The sequence below is a fragment of the Salmo salar genome, chromosome ssa01, assembly GCF_905237065.1.
Source record: "Salmo salar chromosome ssa01, Ssal_v3.1, whole genome shotgun sequence".
Classification (NCBI taxonomy): Eukaryota; Metazoa; Chordata; class Actinopteri; order Salmoniformes; family Salmonidae; genus Salmo; species Salmo salar.
In genome coordinates this window covers 29,956,967-29,981,702 of record NC_059442.1, presented here as the reverse complement: position 1 = coordinate 29,981,702, position 24,736 = coordinate 29,956,967, and the positions used below count along the sequence as shown (strand labels likewise).

The window sequence follows — 24,736 nt, the reverse complement described above, 5'->3', positions numbered from 1 at the left end:
GCGGAGCCCTTCGTAGCCAATCGGGTGGCTCTCCTGCAGACAGACCCCAATGCCCTCTTGCTACAGTTCCCGCAGAGTAAAAGTCACGTTGGAACGAAAGGGGAGCGCTATCCACTTACAGCTGCTGCCAGATATTCGATCGCATTCGCATGGCGAGGGGTAACCTGATCGGCTGAAGGCTTGCCGGAACCAGGGAGGAGTGACTTACCAGGAAAGGCTTGAAAAATGTCTTCTTCTTCAGGAGAAGTCACAATTTCAAATGACATTCAGAAGGAAAATGTGAAGACGGACAGGCGAGAGTGTATCAAGCTTCTGGCGCTCGATACCGCGGAGTTGTCTATGGAGCGCACAACTTCGAACACTGATGCGGTCCACAGTGAACTTCTGGTGAGCGCGACTTCTTCCCTGGCATTCTCCCCGGAGCAAGTGGCGTGCGTCTGCGAGGCTCTGCAGCAGGGAGGCAATGTGGACCGGCTGGCCAGGTTTTTATGGTCCTTGCCACAGAGTGACCTGCTACGCGGCAACGAAAGCATCCTGAAAGCTCAAGCTCTTGTCGCTTTTCATCAGGCTCGGTACCAGGAGCTCTACAGTATTTTGGAGAACCACAGCTTCAGTCCGTCCAACCACTCCTCGCTGCAAGACCTCTGGTACAAGGCACGGTACACCGAGGCAGAGAAAGCGCGTGGGAGACCCCTGGGCGCCGTGGATAAATATCGCCTGCGGAGAAAGTACCCACTCCCCCGGACTATCTGGGACGGGGAAGAGACAGTATACTGCTTCAAAGAGAGGTCCCGCAACGCGCTGAAGGATCTCTACAAGCAGAATAGATACCCCTCTCCAGCCGAGAAAAGAAACCTCGCTAAAATCACGGGACTCTCTTTGACGCAGGTCAGCAACTGGTTCAAAAACAGGAGACAGAGGGACAGAAACCCATCCGAAGCACAATCAAAAAGGTGAGAAAGAACAAATAAAGTATCCGTTGATTGCTTGATTTTACGCAAATGGCACAGTGTGCGTAATGGGACATTTAAATTGTACATCTATTACCAGGAATACTTCTTGAGATTATTGCTGGCAAGGTCGAACTGGCTTGCCTTATATCATACACACACATGACTGCCTCTGGCTATTGCATGGTAATCGCCCATAGAGCTTGGTGTGTGAGTTGACAGCGTAAATAATTAACATTAGATAGAGTAATTCCGAAACGAAAAAGTGTGCCAAGTAGCAAACACGCCGCTAATGTTTTGAAATATGAGGCTGTTGCCATCCAGATCGGGTTACTTTTGCGTGTTCAGGCGCTAAGAACATGGATACCAGTCTAACATTAGCCTGCTATATTCCGAATATAACTTTTATAGTCTAAATGGTGTTATAATGCTGTTATAAATGAGTTGTTTTATAGATTTAGCCTATAAGTATGAAACAATTATATAGTCTCCTGACAGTGTGTGTGTGTGTGTGTGTGTGTGTGTGTGTGTGTGTGTGTGTGTGTGTGTGTGTGTGTGTGTGCGTGCGTGCGTGCGTGTGTGTTCAAAACCAACTGAATACCTCACCTGTGTGTGTTCAAAACCAACTGAATACCACATAAATCACTTTAGCTGTTTACTTTTCCTTTTAAGCCGAGGGTAATCAGAAAACCTCCCTTCAGCGTTTCGTTTGAAAACCCCCACCCACAGGCAGATATCTTCCCTTCTTTTTAGGTTTTCTTTGTGAACAAAGCTCGCGCGCACCTGGTGGAGGTGACTTCTTTCTCTCGCTCTCTCTCTCTCTCTCAATTCAATTCAAGGGATTTATTGGCATGGGAAACATATGTTAACATTGCCAAAGCAATTGAAGCACACACACACACACACACACACATACACACGCACATACGCACGCACACACACACACTTCCAGAAAGATTACGTCATAAACAGCTCAAAGGCATTTTTGCTTGAAGGACGTTTTTTGTGTTTGCAATCCACTTTATTCCAGTATGTGGAGGCCAATAATTATATTACTAATGACTGAAAATGATTGTCCTTTGAGTGACAAAATAAGTGATTATAAGCCATAGTTATTAAGTTAATTTATGGAGAAGAGGAATAAGCTATCCTTCTTCAATAACTGGCTTGCAGGCCTCAGGACGATGAAGCAGAAGTTTGCCAGAGTCAATGAGGTTCTTTATTTCAGAGAGCGAGTGTTTTTTTGTAGCGAGGGAAATGCAGCTGTTTCAGTCAGTCACTCATGATGAAAAATACAGTTGGAAATGCCATTGTTCAATTTCTTAATATTTTCCTGACATTACAAAACTTAAAAGGTGAAGTTATGCAAAGAAAAAAATAAACCAAAACATATGCCAATCACCACCAAATTACAAATAAATGTATTTGACCATTTGTGTTATCACGCTGCGACCGCTGACATTTGTCACCCTGGAATTTATTGCACCAAATGGTAGGTCCACTGTTGGTTGTATTGTCGTATAAGCCTACTAGGTCCTGAAGGAGTATAAATAAAGGAGGGCTATAATTAAGTTTATTCTCCACGGGGTAAAACTTTTGGTAGTCACTACACCTCTTTGAAGCAATGTTTGTGAGATCTCTATTGTTCACCTCTGTTGTTATGCCCACAAAGATTCTAGAAAATATATGTACTCGTGCTTGAGGTTGTATCACTATTTCAATTGGCTAAGACAGTTGAGGTATGGATTAAGTTGCATTGACAAATCAGCCACATTTCTTAGTATGCAAATAATAAGGTATTTTGCATGTTCAAATCAAAAACAATTCAAATGTTATTTGTCACATGCTTTGTAAACATCAGGTGTAGACTAACAGTAAAAATGCTTACTTACAGCCTTTCCCAACAATGCAGAGAGAAAAATGGAAAAATAATAACACAAAGAATAAATACACTATGAGTAACTTGGCTATATACACAGGGTACCGGTACTGAGTCGATGTGTGGGGGTATTATGTACTTGAGGTAGACATGTACATATAGGTAGGGGTAAAGTGACTAGGCAACAGGATAGATAATCAACAGTAGCAGCAGTGTATGTGATGAGTCAAAAGAGTTAGTGCAAAAAGGGTGAATGCAGATAGTCCTGGTAGCTATTTGGGTAACTACACTGAACAAAAATATAAACACAACATGTAAAGTGTTGGTCCCATGGTTTATTAGCTGAAATAAAAGATCCCAGAATTGTCTATACACAAAGGCAGCTTATTTCTCTCAAAGTTTGTGCACAAATTTCTTTACATCCCTGTTAGTGAGCATTTCTCCTTTGCCAAGATAATCCATCTATCTGACAGGTGTGGCATATCAAGAAGCTGATTAAACAGCATAGTCATTACACAGTAGCACCTTGTGCTGGGGACAATAAAAGGCCACTAAAATGTGCAGTTTTGTCACACAACATAATGCCACAGATGTCTCAAGTCTTGAGGGAGTGTACAATGGGCAGGCTGACTGCAGGAATGCCTACCAGAGCTTTCGCCAGATAATTTAATGTTAATTTCTCTACCATAAGCCGCCTCCAACATCGTTTTACAGAATTTGGCAGTATGTCCAACCGGCCTCACAACCGCAGACCACGTGTAACAACGCCAGACCAGGACCTCCACATCCGGGTTTCTTCACCTGCGGAATCGTTGGGGGGGAAGTGGGGGAGTATTTCTGTGTGTAATAAAGCCCTTTTGTGGGAAAAAACTCATTCTGATTGGCTGGGCCTGGCTCCCCAGTGGGTTGGCCTGGCTCCCAAGTTGGTGGGCCTAATGCCCCTGTCCAGTCATGTGAAATCCATAGTTCGGGCTTAATGAATTTAGTTCAATTGACTGATTTACTTAAATGAACTGTAACTCAGCAACATCTTTGAAATTGTTGCATGTTGCGTTTATATTTTTGTTCAGTATATTTAGCAGTCTTATGGCTTGAGGGTAGAAGCTGTTCAGGGTCCTAATGGTTCCAGACTTGGCGCATCGGTACTGCTTACCATGAGGTAGCAGAGAGAATAGTCTATGACTTGGGTGGCTGGAGTCATTGACCATTTTTAGGGCCTTCCTCTGACACCGCCTGGTATAGAGGTCCTGGATGGCAGGGAGCTTGGTCCCAGTGATGTACTGGGCCGTATGCACTACCTTCTGTAGCCTTCTGTTTACAGGCAATGACAGTTTATTCCTTAGTAGTGAGTGATGCAATATTTTATTAATTTATGCAATGTTACACACACACACACACACACACACACACACACACACACACACACACACACACACACACACACACACACACACACACACACACACACACACACACACACTACCACTGAGTGAGAAACGCACACCCACTTTCTCATCATTCTCACAGGTCTGCCTATGATTATCTTGGTTTCAAAATCTCTGTCTCACTCACTCTGTCAATAGTAAAACTCCACCTCTGCGCTCACAAATGACAGCAACATACTGTAAGTCAAACTAGTAGAACAACTTACTTCTCTGACCTCTATTCTGCCTCACACAATTCTATCATTCAAATCTATCAAAAGTGTAGACAGTCCCTGAGCTTCTTTCTATATCTCACTGTCCCTTCTCTCTGGCTTTTTTCCCACAGTGAGTCTGATGGCAACCACAGCACAGAGGATGAGTCTAGTAAAGGACAGGAAGAGCTCTCTCCACTCCCCCTCTCCAATTCATCTGACGGGGCGATGACCCATGGGCCCCTCCCCCTGCAGACAGGGTCTCTGGACAGTGGGTTGGTAATCAAACAGATTGGGGACATCAAGATGCCCCCTGGATCCAGCAGTGGGGTTCTCTTTAATGGGAACCTAGTGACCAGTAACCCCTCCACTGTCTTCCATAACGGTGGCTCGTCTTACCTCCAGGCCCCCAGCAACATCCTGTTCAACGGGCTCAACCTGGGTGTCCAGCCCCTGGCCTTCAACCCCCAGCGGCTCTCTGGGGGGGTCCTAATGGGGGGCTCTGGTGTGGACATGCAGATGCAGGCAGGCCAGGAGAAGGGGCTGGGCAGCTCCAGTGTGGACTACGCCTCCTACTCCGGCTGTGTGAACGGGGCAGAGGTGAAACTGGAGGGGGTTTACAGCATGGCAGCTCAAAATGCCGGCTCGTCCGTCCTCACGTTCAGTTCGTCCTCAGGGGCGCTCCAGCTGGGCGGTTACAGTCAGGTCCATGTGCACAGCGGCATATCTGACGGCAACGGGGCATCTCTGCTCAACAGCAATGTAGGTCTTCCTCCTCTGCAGCTCCCCTCTGGCTCCTCCTCCTCAGCACTCTCACAAGGTGGGTTGACTTTAACTGGTTGTCAGTTCTGCGTCAGCTACATTGAAAACTTAAAACCCACATTGAAGTTTTGCCGATAACGGTTATTGGTGAGAAATCATTATTGTTTAGAGTATTTTAGGATTTAATGTCTTCTTCATTGCTAATGAAAGATACATTATCTGTGCATTTACAAGAATATGGTGGTAGTTGACCCTAACCTTTCAAATATAACAAATATTGCAACCAAATCCCTTTCTTCTTATTCAATAAAGGGAATGAGTCCTGGGTTGAAATAGCAATGGGTGTAGTCATCAGCTCTGTTATGCCTTCAATATGTCTAAGCTGCCTTAGCATTTGGTCTTCCTGACTTTGGGTCTGAGGCCAGAGACTTGTTACTGCACTGCAATGAGTTGGGGCTCGACACAAATGCCAGACACACACACACACTCCATTATCTTGTGTGGCGATATATGGTGGTCCTGGAAAATGATAGAGATGAATGGAACACAGGTTCTGAAGTCATCATCAGTCCTCATCACTGCACACTCCTGATCTCAGGGGAGAGAGGAGGAGAATCTGTTTCAGACAGTTACAGGGCTGAACAACCTACTAACGAGGAGAGAGTCATTACAGCACTTACTTTGACAAAAAGCAGAGATTTCATACCAGGACAACAGAAAAGGAAAATGGAAAGGAAAAAAAAGCCTTTTTGTTGGCCCATAGCAGGTTTTTACATCAATACAACTCCCCTGGGTCCCACAGGGCCAGCTTCAAAACCCAGGTGTGAGAGACACACAGCAGAGATTTCTGATGGATTTCTGATGGAAGTTGAGAACATACAGCAACAGTACAGTAAGAGTGAAGCCAGAGATTTGGAAGACTATGTTAGTCGTGTCGAGTAGGAGTGGGTTATAGTGGTTCAGAGATAAGGGTATAAAGTACTGTTTGTAAGGAGTATAAGATGTATAATGCCCTGTCATTTGATTATCCCAGGTACAATCCAAGTGAACAATGTAGCAGTCAGTTCTTCCAGTGAGGACTCCTACCACCACCAGCACCATCAGGACAAGCTGGCCATGGCCCCCATGCACCCCAGCACGGTGCTGTACAGCATGGGCAACGCTGGACAGACCTCCATCAAGAAGGAGCCCCTGGAGGGAGGCGGGGGTGGTGGGGTGTACTCTTACCACCATGGCCTTCACCTGGACCCCAGTGGGCAGCTCAGTTACTCCTCAGCCCCCCTAAACTCAGAGGAGGTCCCTTCTAGCCAGGGCCCCACCCCCTCCTCTGACATAACCATGGACAGCTCCTCCAGTCTAGAGCCTGAGGTCTACACCACCCTCACCGTCAGCACCCCTCTGATGGCCCAAACAGACCCGAACGTCCACCACCTCCAGTCTGGGGAGTACCTCAGGGGCCACAACCCACAGCCTGTCCCCTCCTCACACATCCTGGGCCCTGGCATGAACAACAACTACATGTCTGTGTCAGAGAGTAAGGTGGACGCTAGTGGCGATGGGGTGAATGAGATGGTACGGGTCATGTGTGAGGAGATGGAGCCGGGAGAGGAGAAGGAGCTGGCCAAATTACAGACAGTGCAGATGGACGAGGATATGGCTGACCTTTAACCTGTAACCTATGACGTTTCATAAGCACTCATATCTGCCCAAGCAGTGATGTGGTGAATATTTTTACTTTTTTGTGTGTTTTTTTACCATTCATTTCTTCTAAGTGTTAAATTATTTGCTAATGTTGTGTTCATTTTACCTTACAATGCACTCTATTCAGATACAAACCCCTTGGATTGGCACCATGAAGTCATCCTAATGAATTATTTTAAAACCCCCGATTCCTCTATGCCTCACAAAAAGTCAGAACTAGAAGTCCCTTGCATGCATATGAACCACATTCTAAGTGTGCATTTTTTATATACAACACCTGCTACTTCCCATTGAGTGGACTTGATCCACAGAAGCAGGTGTTGGAATGGCCCTGGTCATGTGACCAGGATGTTCCTCCAAACTAAATGCGTCATCTGGGTCAACTCAAAAAGGTCCTTTAGTAGGGGGAGGGGAGCGTCTCTGTGAAAATGTTCACTAAACCACTACAACTGCTGCACTGAAAACCACACATAAAACCACACTGAAAACCACACATAAAACCACACTGAAAACCACACATAAAACCACACTGAAAACCACACATGAATAACAGGACCATCACTGTGCACAGCAGTTGCTGATTTATGCAATTTAGTCCTCTTCAAATTCTCAGAAAATCATTCAAGTCTACCATCCTCCATTCATCATTTGTTACATATCATGTGGGCTGAGGATGATTCATCATATTTATGGCATGGTTTCTGTTCGAGGGACTTAAGAAGAAATGAATGTGCCTTTCTGCCCCGTAGAATGTCAGTCTGCACTGACCTCTCCTAATTTGCACTAGCATCAAAACACTATAACAGAAGATTGTAGCTTCAAAGAACCTACCTTTCCCTCTGGACTGATCAAACCATAGCAAGTCTATACTGTGAAAACATATTTCAAGCTTCATCCATTATTGGAGACGGGGCGAGGTTATAAAGGGGTTGTGAAACAGTCTCTATCTATTTGAACGTAGTAAGACCACTATATGCTGTTTGTTCATTTTGGCAACAGTACGTCCCATCATTCATTTTGAAATGTCTCCCAAACTGTCTCTGTGAAAATATGCATCAGTTATATTTGTCTACACAGTAAGATGCAAAGACATTTATATGATTGACTGGTGTGCCTGTTTGTGTGTTTGTATGAGAAACTGGAAGGGGAGCATTGTGTTTGAGGGAGAAGAACCACATGCAGTCCGAAGTGTTTTATATGAAGAGGGATTTCTATTGTGTCCCTTTGCATGGCAAACTGAGTTAAGAATATTACAATGTCCTGGTTAATAGTGCCTTTTACTTTGAATTGTTATTTTCTAAATACGATTGAGTGTGACTAGCAAGTTCTCTACACTCTATGATTGATGCATAGGTGCAGAGCGAGACACATGCAAAACTTCCATGGTTTTCAGATAAAGCTATTCCACTTTGGGTCATTTTCTGGTATTATCAGATAGGTGCATAAGCCAGACATCTCCTATGGTGTTGAGGTAGGGAGTAAGTGGGCCTCATACATCAACAAATGTATGTGGAGCACTTCACAACTGAAGACATGAACTCCACACAGACACACAACACAAAACCATAATACCCCATCTCAACCGCATGACCAACAGATGTCATTTACACATAACAGTAAGACATTAAGACAAAGATCCATGTACATAGAGACTTGCCAGTACATTTTCCTTTGTCAGGTTCCATGACCTAAACCCTCACTCAGAGTAGAGCTATGAACAGACTGCAAACTGACATAAAGATTACATTACAGAACAACTTTGTCTACATGCTCTGATGTCATATACCAAAAATAAGCCATAGGCATATGGTAAAACAGATTGTTTTTTATTTTAGCTTGAACTGTATGTTTGTAATCTGAAATGATGTGAATGTATTTTTCTAAATCTCCATACTGCATTAAAAGTTTATATTTATAAAAATATGAAACTGTTACTAGTTTTTGTCATGAAAAAAGTGTTCATTTGGCTCCTTTACCATGACTAAATAATTTCTAGATTACTTCTTAATTAAACATGTGAGTTGCGTTTGTGTTTAATGTTATGTCTACAGTGGACCTAAATTCTCCAGACAGGAAGCATACGTCTTCTATATATTTAAAAGGCTTAAAAAGCCAACCTCTGCGAGGATGGGGGTATAACAGGCATGCCCTGATCCAACAAGCCTAGAACTGCGCTCTGCAAACCTGCAGTGATCATTTGCACATGCCTGGCAACCTGGTGTTCATTAACCCTCCTATTCTCATCTCAGCCGCTGTAATTCAAATAAACAGCAATGAGATTTCCAGAGGTACTGCTCATAGGGGTGGGGGGTCCATAGCTCCACACAGTCCTGTCCATGGGCCCTCTCCCTGGGATAACCCAGAGCAAGCTCTCCCTGGCTCACTCAGCTGATCCACATATGGATGAATGAGTCAGAAGTGTTGTCACTCACAGGCACTGTGTGTCTGTACAGAGAAATCCTGAACTGCTCACATGGCTTTGGGGGATTTTTAATGATCTTCCACCCAATTCTGATTCACTCCGCCGGCTCCCAAGTAAGGCTGGTTAAGATAAAGGGGGGAGAAGGGGCGGAGGAATGGATGCATGGGTGGATAGGTAGATGGAGAATGTATAGTGGTTTTGAGACTGGACTTCAGGTCTTATCCTCTTCGTAGATAATTTGTATGGGTTCTATACGGATGACCCAAATAAACAGAAGGTGTTTGTCTCCGCTCACTCAATGGAGAGAGAGGGGGAGAGTAGGGGAGAAAAAGGAGAGGGAGAGGCAGGTAACTGGTGTATGGTTACCTGTGCACTGGTGACTTCGTTGCCATTGGCATTGGATTAGCTGATTGTTAGGTATCAGGTGATGCCTCCTGTAATATTGAAGAGGGTGAAACGGCTTTGTTGAAGCCCTGAACAAAGTCTGATTGGAAAAGGGAGCCAATGTTCTCTTGGTCTCATGGGGTGTGGGCCCCAGAAAGCTTCAAATTTCCCCTTTTTATTGTGCCTGTAGATTAGAAGAAAATGAACAGCACAGTCAGTCCTTTTAAAGGAAGACTAAACACTATTTTGAAGAACATCTGTTTGCAATATTTCTACATTATTTGTATTACAGTATAGCCTACAAGGCAACCTTAATAGATGAATGTAATGCATATTTAGGGGAAAAAAGTTTAGAAAGTCACTTATAGATATGTCACTTTTAAAATAACACACTTTATACATGAGCTGTGTCCTGCAGGCTATCGTTCACCATCAAATACACCAATCCAACCACATAATAATGTTACCAAAAAGTGGAACAAGTAATATGTATAATTTTGTCCGCAATTTAAAACGTGCACTGTAAAACATGCGCGGGCGAGCAGTAAAAGAAGGGACCCCCCCAAAACCGAGGCCTTATTAAAAACGGTGACCTCTGATCTCTTGGATGGTTTCAAAGCTGACATTTAATGCGGCGCAGCAGACTGCAAGCCATATGTAACATGACCTGGGGAGCGCGGTACTCCGCTGCTCCACGTCCCACTAATGAGAGGCCAGGGGTCGCTGGGTGCTGCGCTGCTCCAAAAGACCCACCAGCAATGCTTTACCCACGGAGATTCATTTGTGGGGTTCCGAAAGTGAAAGGTAAATAAATGAACCTAAAGTTAGCAAATATATGTACAATTATAAATTGATGTTTAAACGCGCACTCTATGGCGTTTACAATGTGAGATGTGTGTGTGCCTAAAATCCACTGGGAACGACTGAGGTTAGTTTATAGGCTTAGTTGTTTTCGCCATCAAAACCACAACGCAATATTTGACTTCGACATCAGATAATTGAGTTGTTATCAGGCGTGAGAAAATATCTGCACATGTTCAGTCCTCCATCCACAACGAAAAATAAAAGGAGAGGTGCGACCTGGGGCAATTTAATGCTCGGTTCTGCACTATAACCGCAACGTGTAACATATGCGTAAAAACGGTCCAAACGTGCACTACACATGCCAGTGTGTTTCCACCCATATCTATATCTCTCCCCCTCCTCACACACACACGCACACGCGCACCGGTGCACGCACACATGTTGGGGTGTTGTTGTCCACTGAAATGGGATATGTTGCGAGAGAGGCAACAGCTGGGAGTCCGCATCATCGCCACACCACACTGGTGAAATTGTATTTCCAATAGAAACACACCACTCTGTAACAGGAGCGACGCAAATAAGAGTCAAACTCCTTATGACTATTAAAAGTCAAACTCCTTATGACTATTAAGGAGTTTGACTTTGTCTGAAAGCAATAAAAACATGACAGCTCTTTTCCGCCATGCCAAATGTCACCTGCCCAATCAATGTTTACTATAGATGTTTTATTAGTTGTGTTACCAACACTCATAGGCCTTTAAAGATAATGGTAAACTTCATTTAGTACATAAAAATATGAACACTAAATATTCTCTCCAAATAGCCTAACTAATTGGAGGGTCCGTTTTACGCATTGTGAATATCAAATCTCGATCTGTGCATAACGTCATGGGTTTGTTGTTTATAAACTGGCGCCCCCTCCCTACCAGTAACCTACACATTGTCTGAAACCAATGGTCAAGTGGTTTAGAAAATGAGGACAACACATTTCAGAAGACTGTGGTTGTTTTATTACATAGAACGCTACGGTAAAGCCTCTTAATCGAATTATCGTTTAACAACATCAGGACCAAAGTTTGTTTACTAACCTGCTATATAGCCTTTTGTAGCCTATGAGGTGGCCCTGCGAGGAAAGTGAGCCGTAATGATTTTGATGGGAGGTGACCGCAGTGCTCTTATACAAGGCTAATTTTCTAACATGACAGGAAACTCTGTTAAGCTGATAATTGCGGCTCCAATTTCATTTAACTCACTCATGTCAACAGTTGTGTTTTGAGAAAGCAACCAATTCGGAGTATTGCACTTAAAGTGATGAATAGGCTTGTATGTTTTACAACAAAAATGTAGGTCTGGGCAGGGCCTATAGGCCAATTCAAACTAATAGTAGAGAAAAAAGTCCTATTGTGGTAATTAATAATCACATATCCTATACTTCGTCTCAAGTGAGTGAATTAAATTATCAAAAGATTCTGCAAAATAAATCCTAAAATTGTATTTATACAGACACAACAACATTAGGGTTATAAATATATAGTAATCTAAGCCAGACTTGATGTTGCCTAACTGCACTCATTTCTGTTTGAAAATGTTTGCAGCATACTTTGCATAGTTTGAAGATATATAGGCCGATGCAACGAATTATACGGGGTGTCAAATATTATAGCACCTTTTAATTAAAAAAAGTTTTACAGCAATGAATTATTAGGCCTGGGCTATGTCTCGAATTATTTAGATTTATCCAAGTAGGCTAGATATATTAAGGAAAGCCATGGACTACATAGACTACATTCCAAATGTTTCAGCCAATTTGAACAGTATCAGCATTGTTCCAGTCAACAGCTGAAATAGCAGTTTGATTAAGCGAAAACCATCTGCTTGCTTGTGTGAACCCGGCCTTGCTGGACTTTCACAATTTTACTCTCTCCTCCTTTTTATAAAGAAAAAGCTTCAGTCACAAAACGCCACATATAGACGGTTTGATATGAGATATGGGGACGTTTTTATGAAGTGCTTTCTCGGTATGTATTTGTGGATTGTTTTTCTTTCTCCCTCTCATTTTCCATCCACCGACGTTGTGTGCAGTAGCAGAGACGTCGCCAATCGTCATCGTTGCCCGGGGGCAGTGGAGGGGAGTCCACATCTTGAAATAATCACGACCTGAACTAAGATTGGGCACGTCCCCCTGGCTTCTCGGGTTAAAGGAGGAGGCGCGGCGCAATGTGGTAGAGATATTAGAGAAACCTGAGAGCGGCCCATAAGACAGCTCATTTGCTGGAGCGCTAGGGTTTAGAGAACTGAGCGGAGCGAACCCCATAGGCCTCCGCCTAATGTCGAGGACCGACCGGCCAACCGCGTAATATGCACCTTTTATTCACTGAATGATGGGGCCTTCGTTTTCGATAGCCTACCTCAACGTATTTCTTAACTTCTTGTATATTCTCATTTGCATGACAGAATGCACATCTCTAAGGCAGTTTTAGGCTATACTTTGGATGCTCGTTTGATGTTGTTTTCCTTTATAAGCAATACAACTGGGAATAGGTCGAGCAATTATACATTATTGGCCATGAATTCATCAGGAGGCAGTTATGTTGAGATCATAATAATCTCAGTAAATGGTTGGGTCTTACACTTCATTTATTGCATACCCTCGTTCATTTGCTTTTATCATGGAAGTTCCATCTACAAAAGTGCCCCTAAATCAATTTTATAATCTTTATGGTATAGGCCATTATTTTCAAACAGAAGAATCTGGATATTTTAGATTCGCCTCTCATCCAAGCACGAGGTTGGTTTTTTTCACGTGTCTAAAACCACAGAAATGTATTAAACCAACGCTCGATGAAACCCTTATAGCTGGTAGGCCTAGTGGTGTGTAGAACACCAAATATGTTAACAGTAAATTACCTATAACCTTTAACCCGAGACCTATATTTCATATGTAAAATCAGATATTGGTTTAAAGATGTAGGCCTAACGGACAGAATAAATAATATTGGAAATAATATTGGCTGCCCTAGAAATGCTCCTTTCCGGTGTCTACTTCTCAACGTGTTGCCGGAGAGTCAAGTTGCAAATCCTGGGAAAGATAAAGAAATTTGATCTATCCTTCAAAACAACGACTCAACGACCAAGAGCCCGTGACTCACAGAACTCATTTACTAATGGATAGGTTTTATGTTTCACGCCACAACATTGAGGACAGCAGTGGAGAGACGATTTATCTCCAGGGAAATAACCTTAGGGAGGCCGGAATAAAAATGTACATCATTTCGTAGAAATATAAAGATTTCACACCATAATAAATGAACAACTAATGCAGTACAATTAGTAGCCTAAAATGTACTGACGCAAATTGAAACGAAAAAAAAATCGAAAAAACAGATATAACTGAACATCAAAATGATTCAATGTATGGCTAATGGTTTAGGCAAGGATTTTGGAAATTGAAAGAATTAAACAAGCTGCAAAAAAATAACATAAAAAAACAACATAATAACAATAATATCAATGGAAATGTCCATAGATAAGTTAACACATCGGGTAGTCTATGGTGCACATGCGTAAAGAGGAGTCACACCAATCAAATATAAGGCATAAAATATCCTACACGTGTCAGGCCACTATTCCACAATATAAAGCCTGTGCATATATCTTTCATCAATAGACCATCATGCAATATTGACATAGAAGCCTTACAAATTCTCTATACCTGCACGTTTCTTAACGTTTCTTTCCTGTCTAAAAGCACCAACCTTTTTGGCAGGCACTCCTACGTAATGGCACGTATAACTATCATAGGAAGTTATTAAATTATATCACCTCATAAAATACACTACTTGATAATTAATAGACTATGAAAAATAGGAGAGAAATACACAATCTACGTGCTATTAACTCGGTGGCAAGATGAGGGGGTTTATCGGTGACAATAATTAATAATGCATGGTGATGCAATAAATTACTTCAGATATATTCATCGATCTCTTGTACTTCACTTCAAGCCTTGTCTGGAACTTTCCAAAAACATGGGAGGTCCTGCATGAAGAGAATGATAAAAATGCTCTTTAAGAAGTCTGAAATAATTGATTAGCATGTAGGTACCTTTGCTCCCTCAGCTAACGCTGGAGAGGAGTATGGGGTGGGGGGCTCCAATTTCAGTCCCTGACGTACTCCCTCCAGGGAGGAAACGGAGCCGCAAGCCCAGTTCTGCTCGGCTGCCAGGGTATAGGGCAGTGGGAGAGCCAATCAACGAATCGCGCAGCGCTCTCTTTAAGCCTGACATATCTCCAACAGGAACAAATTGTCCCAACAATCAACATCCGAATCTCCCGTGCGCATCAGGGGTGGAGTGGATATTGTCCGGACGCCGGATTGCACTGGGTTCTGGAACACAATAACAAACCAGTGAAGAATATATAGACAGAAAAACAGCATTCCTCTGGATATCGGCGTTGGGCTGGGGATTGAGACCCGACATCATGTCAATACTACCTTCGTTTGGGTTTACCCAGGAGCAAGTCGCCTGCGTCTGCGAGGTCCTGCAACAAGGAGGTAACCTGGAGAGGCTCGGTCGTTTTCTCTGGTCTCTCCCAGCTTGTGACCACCTCCACAAGAATGAAAGTGTACTGAAAGCAAAGGCGGTGGTCGCCTTCCACCGAGGGAACTTCAGAGAGCTCTATAAGATCCTGGAGAGCCACCAGTTTTCCCCGCACAACCATCCCAAGCTGCAGCAGCTGTGGCTGAAAGCGCACTACGTGGAGGCGGAGAAATTGCGCGGCCGACCGCTTGGAGCGGTGGGGAAGTATAGGGTAAGAAGGAAATTTCCTTTGCCCCGCACGATCTGGGACGGCGAGGAGACCAGCTATTGCTTTAAGGAGAAGTCCAGGGGTGTTCTTAGAGAGTGGTACACGCATAACCCCTATCCCTCCCCGCGAGAGAAAAGGGAGCTGGCCGAGGCCACGGGACTGACTACTACGCAGGTCAGCAACTGGTTCAAAAACAGACGCCAGAGAGACAGAGCCGCAGAAGCTAAAGAAAGGTATGTTTTGACCAAAAAAGTACAATCAAATGTTGCCATAGTAGGATTAATAGTAGGAAAGAATAAACTAAACATAATCACATACGTAATTTACCAGAGTTGGAATTTTGTTGAATAAATTCCCAACTAATTTATTTAAAGTGACATGCCCTTATGCTGATTTTTAGAAGGACCAACTAATATTACAATACATTTATACTAAAGTGGTTTAACAATTTGAAATTACAATTCACCACTGTAACTTACATTTCAAACATTTAGTGTGATACCCCAAAACAAAAACCTATGGCCAACATACGTTTGAAATGGAACCAATGACAGACTATTGACTGTATCCTTCTAATTTCGATAGTGTTGTAAATATTTCTGACATCAGAATAAGTTACAGCTATTTAGACAGTGTTACATGTCCAACTGGAGCTACAGGTCACGGTTTCAGTGGTCAAGATATGGAATCAGTACGATACAAGATATTATTCTAATGCAATAATTAAAAGTATTGCGTGGGACCAAAAGTTTCCTTTTGCAATTGAAATGTCAAAATAATAAAAACGGATTGAATATATTTTTAATTGCATTATCCTAAAGTTTAAACCAATTTTGGATTGGCTTGTTCTTGGCTTATAATTGAAATGTCTAGCTTGTATTTGGCCTATCGATTCTGTAAACCTGGGTCCAAGATTGTTTATTCACAACCAAAAATCACCACCACGAAATCATGCAACAAACCAATGATGACAGTACTCAACTTTTGCATAGTTCAAATAGTTACACGACAATACGAGTGTTAGGAATTGGTTGGGCTAAATGTTGACTTGTTTCTTTTTGTGTTCAAATCTTTATAGTCCTCAAAGTGGTATGATAGTATGCTATAAACATTTATATTTCTAAAGTTTTTACATATCTTCCCTTCTCAGAGAAAACAGCGAAAACAACAACTCCGGCAACAACAAACAGAACCAGCTGTCTCCCCTCGACGGCGGCAAGTCGCTCATGTCCAGCTCGGAAGATGAGTTCTCTCCACCACAAAGCCCTGATCAGAACTCTGTGCTTTTGCTCCAGGGAAATATGAGTCACCCCGGTGTCTCCTCTTACCCTATGACGGGTCTCGGTGGCGCACAGCCGGTGCATGGAATGCACGGACACCCGCACCAACTCCAAGACTCGTTGCTGGGACCTCTAACATCGAGCCTTGTGGATCTAGGCTCCTAAAGGCAAACTGATACTATCTTTGAAAAGACTGATAACTCTACCAGCTTGAGTACATATATGAAATTACACTATGGTACCTTATAACTAGACTGACCTCTGTCTGTCGTTAAATTTGGTTAGAACTATAACGCAATTATTTTATGCGCTTATCCTGACTTAGGAGGTACCCTCCTTCCCGTGAAAATACAATCAAACCCCCTTTTACGAACTCTTAAGTCAACGAGACACTTAAACTGGACTGCCCTTTTGCTTAATTTATGATATTTTTTTGTTCAGATAAAATTTATAGCAACCTCCTGCTATGGAAACTAAGAAGCGACGTATTCATTAAAATCCTATTAGTTTCCAATAAAACAAAAAGAGACGTCAATTTGTTTAATGTGTATTATTTGTATGTCCAGTCAATAAAATAAATAGCATTATATCATAGCCTATATTCATCCCTCAAAGATATGTAGGGCAGAACAAATATAGGCTATAATAAACCAAAACATTTTGGTCAGGTTTTCTTCCTTGGTATAGCATTGATCCATCTACATTTTACGCACGTCCATGATAGCAAACAATACAAAATATCTGTTCAACTTTTGGGCAGGGTGTATTCGAAAAGCACATTTAGTTTCTTAGGCCTCTATGTCCCTATTTGGATGGATAGAAACCACGGTCAAAGTTCTCTGTTTAACTCTCCAGACAAAATGGACATATTTAGTCTTTCCTTGAAATTGTTGCTTTAATTTTCACCCAACGTGGGATTTCAGATATGTCAATGGTGTTGAAACTCAAAACATGATCAAGTCAGAATAACAACAAAACATCCGGATTGGGAACTGTAAATGTGGGCCCCAAAATGTTTTAATTCGATAAAAAAAAGGACCACGAGGTATGCACAACAGAGTAGTAGTTTTGTCGATGATATTTAAAGCCATGTTTTGCCCAAGGCGAAGAAGCCTGGTTCTCGCCCGTGCTCCGTGAGCGCTGCGGATCATTACGTCTGCGTTGCGGTGTTTACTTTGCTCTCTCCAAGTGTTTGTTCTGTCGGTTCTGGGCCACGGAAAAGCAACACCATCTGCGGAAGGCGTGATTTTACATTAATCTGTAGTCTACTACGAAGAACAAATAAACCTAGAAATTGATTTATGTTTTTTAAATACTTCCTCCTTCATCCTTGTTCAACATCATGCACAACTTTTAGAATTACAATACAATTAGTATTGAACCCTGTTATCACTCATGTTTTAGGCTAACTATCCTATAATAATGATGGGAATTGAAAGCTCAATGATAAAACCACCATCACCAACAACAATAATAACAACAGTAGCCTAATCGGCTTCTTATTTGAGTTATTAGCATATTACCACAATTGTCTTAGAATAATACAAACAATATACAAATAATAACACTACTGTAATAATATGAATCATTGCTGTTGCAATCATTGTTATTCGAATATATCGAATAGGCAAATGCAAGACTGATTTGTATAGGGTCTACAGCCGCGTTAGGCTGTAGAACAATCCTCAAAGGACAATAACATTTATAGCGTACTTTATGGGCCAAATATCTGCGTCATATTTTGAAAAATGTCTCACTTGCACTCCAAAAGTTTCTGGTAACAGAGGACAACTCCTCTGCCCCCCTACCCCTTCGGCTCATGTCAGGGTAAATTGTTTTGAACAGAGAGCACGGAGGATTTCCTGGGCCTAATCTGAACCAGTTGCTGCTAGCATTAGATCCTGATTGCCAAGATTGCAGGGCTATGCCCGGCTATAGCACGAGGAACCCTGGCCTGGGGCAGTCTGCATCCCAGAGGCGGTTGTCATTTGGGACTGTTTCTTAACCTATCATGACCACCAACCTACCATGACTACCAAATACAGTGCAGTGAATATTTACTATTTACAGCGTGCATTTCATATTTTTAAGTGATGCGGTTGTTACATTTTGAATAGTTTTCTAATAATATGTTATACTAGCCCTACAGCTACCATACTACTAAAATCAACTTGAAACTAGTTATGCCTTGGGATTCCCTGTATATAAATATATCCTTTGAATCTAATATGCAGGAACATTTGGACCTCATTTGAACTCTAAATAAAGCAGGAACCTGTTATTTGATCAACCCCAATGTATTTGATTTACAGGAGACACATAAACAAGTCTGTCTCAAAAAAGTGCCAGGGACTCAAATGTAGGTTAGGAATTTTCTGCACTCTGCCTCCCACTCACAAATAATGTGCAGAACACCTTTGATTTACAAAATAGACTCTTTAGACCAAATTTGCAAGAAATCTCCCATGTGACTGCAAGCAGAGAAAAAAATATAGCCTGATTGGCTAACAGCCAATAACAAAGGCACCAAAGTGAATGTGCCAGTTAATCTAGCGACAATATGTCTGGTAAAGGATGGACACACAGGAGATTACTATGTGCCATACAGGAATTAAGCCATCAATGTCACCTCTACAGGGGTGGAAATAGAATATGAATTCAATCCCTTGCGGAAACTCCAACAAGGCTTTTAATCACGCCTGAATTCCGCACTTCGGATCCCAACCGAACACGGTGCGTTCACACTGGACAGTTAACATGGATACACACATACATGGATACACACATACATGGATACACACATACATGGATACACACATACATGGATACACACATACATGGATTCACACATACATGGATACACACATACATGGATACACACATACATGGATACACACATACATGGATACACACATACATGGATACACACATACATGGATACACACATGTGAGTCTACTCTATCTGGCACACAGAGAATTCCTCCTTTCAGTTCCACAAGTGGAGCCATGGTGCAGCAGTGCAGCATGTGTAGGAGGAATAGGCCTACGCCTCAGGCACTGGGCTCCTTCATTAGAGCTGAATGTGATGCGCCATCAGGTCCACTGTGAGCTGACTAGTGCCAGTAAGAGCAGCTGCTAATGGACAACAGAGTCGTCAGAAGGGCATTTTGTTTTTCATGGATATGACTTGCAGTGGCGTTAAATCAATGACAGGAAAGACCTTTTTGGGTGTAAATAAACATATAGAGAGTAAATGAAAGGCCGCAGTCTGTTCTAAAGCGTGGGAGAGGGTTCTGGTATGTCGATTTTGGTAAGCACTCAGAGTGAGTAAAATGATCCATCTACAATGAGGACAAAGCAAAAGGTAAGGAACTTGGTCTCGGGCTGACTTTCTCAGGTCTAGTGCCTGCAGGTAGCCTTACCCCCACATGGGAACATTGTGTGAGACAATCCCAGGTATCCATAACCACGGGCTGTATGAGGGGTGTGGGCATGGGGAGGTGGAGGTAGAAGAGGGGTGATGATGGACAAAAGGATCTTTTCAGGTCTGCCGCAGGGACGGGGACAGGGGCAGGGTGGCGGGGTTGTGGGGAGATTTCCTTACCAATGATGCATGGATCTGACAACGCTCCAGCCTGGCTTGCCCAAGAGGCAGACTGTGTGTGTGCAAGAGAGAGAGAGAGAGAGCGTGTGCTATAATACAGTGCTATACACCTTTGAACAGCTGTTCTCTGTAGTGTGTCTTTGTAAATATTGGGAGTGTGTTGTTCATTGTAAACAGCGAACTCCATGGACAGTCTCCTCTCAGACAAGTGGTCAAGCAGGAAGCCTCTGGTACAACAGGAAGCTCCAAGTAGCGTTGGCGAAAGAAATATTTATCTCTATCTCCCACTATGCTGAGTGATGCATGACCCAGAGTTCAAAGACAAGGAGGAGCACAGACTCCTGACGGTCCCAAGCTATTAGGGTGGAAGATAACATGTGTGTCAAATGAAGGGCGTCATGTAGAGGAGACAACGAATGGGAATTTTTATATATTTTCCAATATATAAGGTGATGGACAAGATGCAACTCGATTGTGATGCATTTGAAGGAGGCTTGTGAAGAGAAATATGCCTGGAAGGCCCGGGCTCATGTAACCGACCCTTACAAAGACAAAGCTTGTCCTGGTTTCAGAAGATCAGATATCGGTATTTTAGGAGCTTAGCAGGAAAAGCGATATCTAGATCTTTTTTGTTGTTGTACTTTTACCCCTTTTTGTCCCCAATTGGTAGTTACAGTCTAGTCCCATCGCTGCCACTCCCCTACGGACTCGGGAGAGGCAAAAGTCAAGAGCCATGTGTCCTCCGAAACATGACCCTGCCAAGCCACACTGCTTCTTGACACTGCTCGCTTAACCCAGAAGCCAACCGCACCAACGTGTCGGAGGAAACACTGTCCAGCTGGCAACCGGAGTCAACTTGCAGGCACCCGAAGTCAGCTTGCAGGCAACCAGCCCACCACAAGGAGTCGCTAGAGCGTGATGGGACAAGGAAATCCAGGCCAGCCAATGTTACCTGGCTATATGCAGTGGTCCCAGGGGTGTTGGGGCACAGGCAGACACAACAGGAGGAAGTGGTATGGGATATGGGATAATTAAATATACCCCATTGTCCCATGGGCCATCACCTCACCTACCCCAGTGGTTCATAAACAGCTCAAGTGCATCCCCCCCTCGAGCCACAAACCACACTGCTTCCTCCCTCCAGATCCTGGGTCTAAATGTAGTTTGTGTTTGTTTGGTGACATGAGAGTGACAGGTCCCAGAAATTGAACTTCCATCCCGCTCCCCGCTCCCCTCACCTCTCATCCCCATACTCCAGTACAGGATAAAATACCCTTGTTTGGTTCTCAAAAAAATATTTCAGGAAATGAAAGTTGTAACACGATCCTCTGTGTGCCAAACGTCTCCCTGAGCAGGGACAAAAGGCACAGAGAAATCTGTTCAGGCTATTTTAGCCTGCAGATGATAGAGGGAGAGAGGGAGCAGGAGGGACAGAGAGAGAAGGAGGGAGAGAGAGAGGGAGAATGACAGAGAGAGAGAATGAGGGACAGAAACAGAGCGCAAAAACTAAGGAAAAGGTGAAGAGTGAGAGGAAGTGCAAGAGAGAGAAAGATTCAGAGAAAATAGCAAAAACTAGAGACAGGAAAGAAAATAATATCAAAAGGGAGAGGGAAGGAAAAGGATAAGGAGGGGGATGGGAATTGCTATAAACTCTTTGCAGAAACAAAACTAACAGCACTTTAGACACAGGACCCCTATGCCACAGATACACGTGCACTAAGGAAAATAAACATCCCATTTCTGCCCTATCCTATATTTCGAGCAAGCCTCTCTTGTGGGAATGCCTCTGAGGCTCGTCATTCAGAAGAGGTTCACTGGTTATGCTCTAGTTACAGTCTTTTTCAATCGCTGTGGTGCAATTTTCACAAGTATGTAGTACATTTTCACAATGCTTGGTATAAAACTCAAACCAAATCATCAAAAAGGCAGTTGTTTCAAAACCCTAAGCACATTTTCAATTGACTACTCTAAGTACAACACACAATCACAAAGACTATTTTTCCTCAAACTTAATCAGTGTTTCATCTAGAAATGCATGTTTTATAATGCAATACATGGTCATATAAAGTGATGGTGTTTTACAATGCAATGCTCACATTACTTTTGATATGATTGTCTTCTCATTTGTTAAAATACATTTGACTATTACTTAATCAGACTGCTCTTAATTGATAATAACTTAACCGTTTGGTAAACCTATATATTTTAAACTGGGTCATATACTGCAGATTTTGAGAACTACATAATGAAAATGTATGTTTGTAAAGTATAAACATATAAAGTATGATATACAGTGCCTTCCGAAAGTATTCACCCCTTTACTTTTTCCACATTTTGTTGTGATACAAAGGGGATTTAAAATGTATTTAATTGTCATTTATTTTGTCAACGATCTACACAAAATACTCTGTAATGTCAAAGTGGAAGAAGAATTCTAACATTGGTAAAAAAAAAAGATAAATACAAATGAAATACTAGTGCTTCCAGACAGTACTCATAACCGTTCACTTATTCAAAAAACAATTGTGTTACAGCCTGAATTCAAAATGTATTAAATATTTGTGTCACCCATATACATACAATACCCCATAATGACAAGGTGAAAATATGTTTTTAGAAATGTTAGCAAATTTATTGGAAATGAAGCACAGAAATATCAAATTTACAGAAATTAAACACCCCTGAGTCAATACTTTGTAGAAGCACCTTTGGCAGCGATGAGTGAGTGTTTCTGGGTAAGTCTCTAAGCACTTTCCACACCTGACTTGTGCAACATTTGCCCATTTATTTATTTCAAAATCCTTCAAGCTCTGTCAAATTGGTTGTTGACCATTTCCAGACAACCATTTTCAGGTCTTGCCATAGATTTCCATGTAGATTTAAGTCATAACTGTAACTCGGCCACTCAGGAACATTCACTGTCTTCTTGGTAAGCAACTCCAGTGTAGATTTGGCCTTGTGTTTTAGGTTATTATCCTGCTGAAAGGGGAATTCATCTCCCAGTGTCTGGTGGAAAGCAGACTGAACTAGGCTTTCCTCTAGGATTTTGCCTGTGCTTAGCTCCATTCCGTTTATTTTTTATCCTGAAAAACTCCCCATTCCTTAACAATTACAAGCATACCCATAAACTGATGCAGCCACCACTATGCTTGAAAACATGGAGAGTGGTACTCAGTAATGTGTTGTATTGGATTTGCCGCAAACATAACACTTTGTATTGAGGACAAAAAGTAAATTGCTTTACCACATTTTTGTCAGTATTACACAAAACAAAAATATAAACGCAACATGTAAAGTGTTGGTCCCATGTTTCATGAGCTGAAATAAAAGATCCCAGAAATGTTCCATAAGCACAAAAAGCTTATTTATCAAACATTTTGTGCACAAATTTGTTTACATCCCTGTTAGGGAGCATTTATCCTTTGCCAAGATAATTCATCCAACTGACAGATGTGGCACATCAAGAAGCTGATTAAACTTCATGATGATTACACAGGTGCACCTTGTGCTGGGGACAATAAAAGGCCTTTGTAAAATGTGCAGTTTTGTCACACAACACATTGCCACAGATGTCTCAAGTTTTGAGGGAGCGTGCAGTTGGCATAGTAACTACAGGAATGTCTACCAGAGCTGCTGCCAGAGAAGTTAATGTTAATTTCTCTACCACGTCGTTTTAGAGAACCGGCCTCACAACCACAGAACACGTGTATGGTGTCGTGTGTGCGAGCAGTTTGCTGATGTCAACATTGTGATCACTGCGCCCCATGGTGACGTTGGCATGAGCTACGGACAACTAACACAATTGCATTTTATTGATGTAATGTGAATGCACAGAGATCCTGTGACGAGATCCTGAGGCCCATTGTCGTGCCACCTCATGTTTCAGCATGATAATGCGCGGCCCCATGTCGCAAGCGCCTGTACACAATTCCTGGAAGCTGAAAATGTCCCAGTTCTTCCATGGTCTGCATACTCACCAGATATTTCAACCATTGAGCATGTTTGGGATGCTCTATATCGATGTGTACGACAGCGTGTTCCAGTTCCCGCCATTATCCAGCAACTTCGCACAGCCATTGAAGAGGTGTGGGACAATATTCCACAGGCCACAATCAACAGCCTGATCAACTCTATGCAAAGATGTGTTGCGCTGCATGAGGCATATGGTGATCACACCAGATACTGACTGGTTTTCTGATCCACGCCCCTATCTTTTTATTAAGGTACTGTATCTGTGACCAACAGATTCATATCTGTATTCTCAGTCATTTGAAATATATAGATTAGGGCCCAATGAATTCATTTCAATCGACTGATTTCCTTATTTGAACTGTAACTCGGTAAAATCTTTTAAATTGTTGCATGTTGTGTTTATATTTTTGTTTAGCATTCTTTAGTGCCTTGTTGTAAACAGATACATGTTTTGGAATATTTGTATTCTGTACAGGCTTCCTTCTTTTCACTGTCAATTAGGTTAGTATTGTGGAGTAACTACAATGTTGTTGA

At 42.4% G+C, this 24,736-nt stretch overlaps 2 protein-coding genes across 2 annotated transcripts; both read left to right on the top strand.

Moving 5' to 3' along the window:
- Positions 1 to 72: 72 nt before the first annotated feature.
- LOC106598809 (homeobox protein SIX4) lies at positions 73 to 8,851 on the top strand. The gene is made up of 3 exons (XM_014189823.2): positions 73 to 953; positions 4,600 to 5,285; positions 6,261 to 8,851. The coding sequence occupies exons 1-3, from the start codon at positions 226 to 228 to the stop codon at positions 6,893 to 6,895; spliced, it is 2,049 nt and encodes a 682-aa protein (XP_014045298.1). The 5' UTR covers positions 73 to 225; the 3' UTR covers positions 6,896 to 8,851.
- A 5,912-nt stretch (positions 8,852 to 14,763) lies between these two features.
- LOC106598867 (homeobox protein six1b) lies at positions 14,764 to 17,924 on the top strand. Its single transcript, XM_014189887.2, has 2 exons — positions 14,764 to 15,579; positions 16,497 to 17,924. Exons 1-2 carry the CDS (start codon positions 15,020 to 15,022, stop codon positions 16,789 to 16,791), a joined length of 855 nt encoding a protein of 284 aa, XP_014045362.2. The 5' UTR covers positions 14,764 to 15,019; the 3' UTR covers positions 16,792 to 17,924.
- Positions 17,925 to 24,736: the final 6,812 nt, after the last annotated feature.

Bases quoted from the DNA above. Each gene is read 5' to 3' on its own strand.
- LOC106598809 (XM_014189823.2), top strand. From the start codon at position 226: ATGTCTTCTTCTTCAGGAGAAGTCACAATTTCAAATGACATTCAGAAG. The intron at 954-4,599 runs GTGAGAAAGAAC...TTTTTCCCACAG, and splicing joins TCCGAAGCACAATCAAAAAG to TGAGTCTGATGGCAACCACA. The intron at 5,286-6,260 runs GTGGGTTGACTT...TGATTATCCCAG, and splicing joins CTCCTCAGCACTCTCACAAG to GTACAATCCAAGTGAACAAT.
- LOC106598867 (XM_014189887.2), top strand. From the start codon at position 15,020: ATGTCAATACTACCTTCGTTTGGGTTTACCCAGGAGCAAGTCGCCTGC. The intron at 15,580-16,496 runs GTATGTTTTGAC...TTCCCTTCTCAG, and splicing joins GCCGCAGAAGCTAAAGAAAG to AGAAAACAGCGAAAACAACA.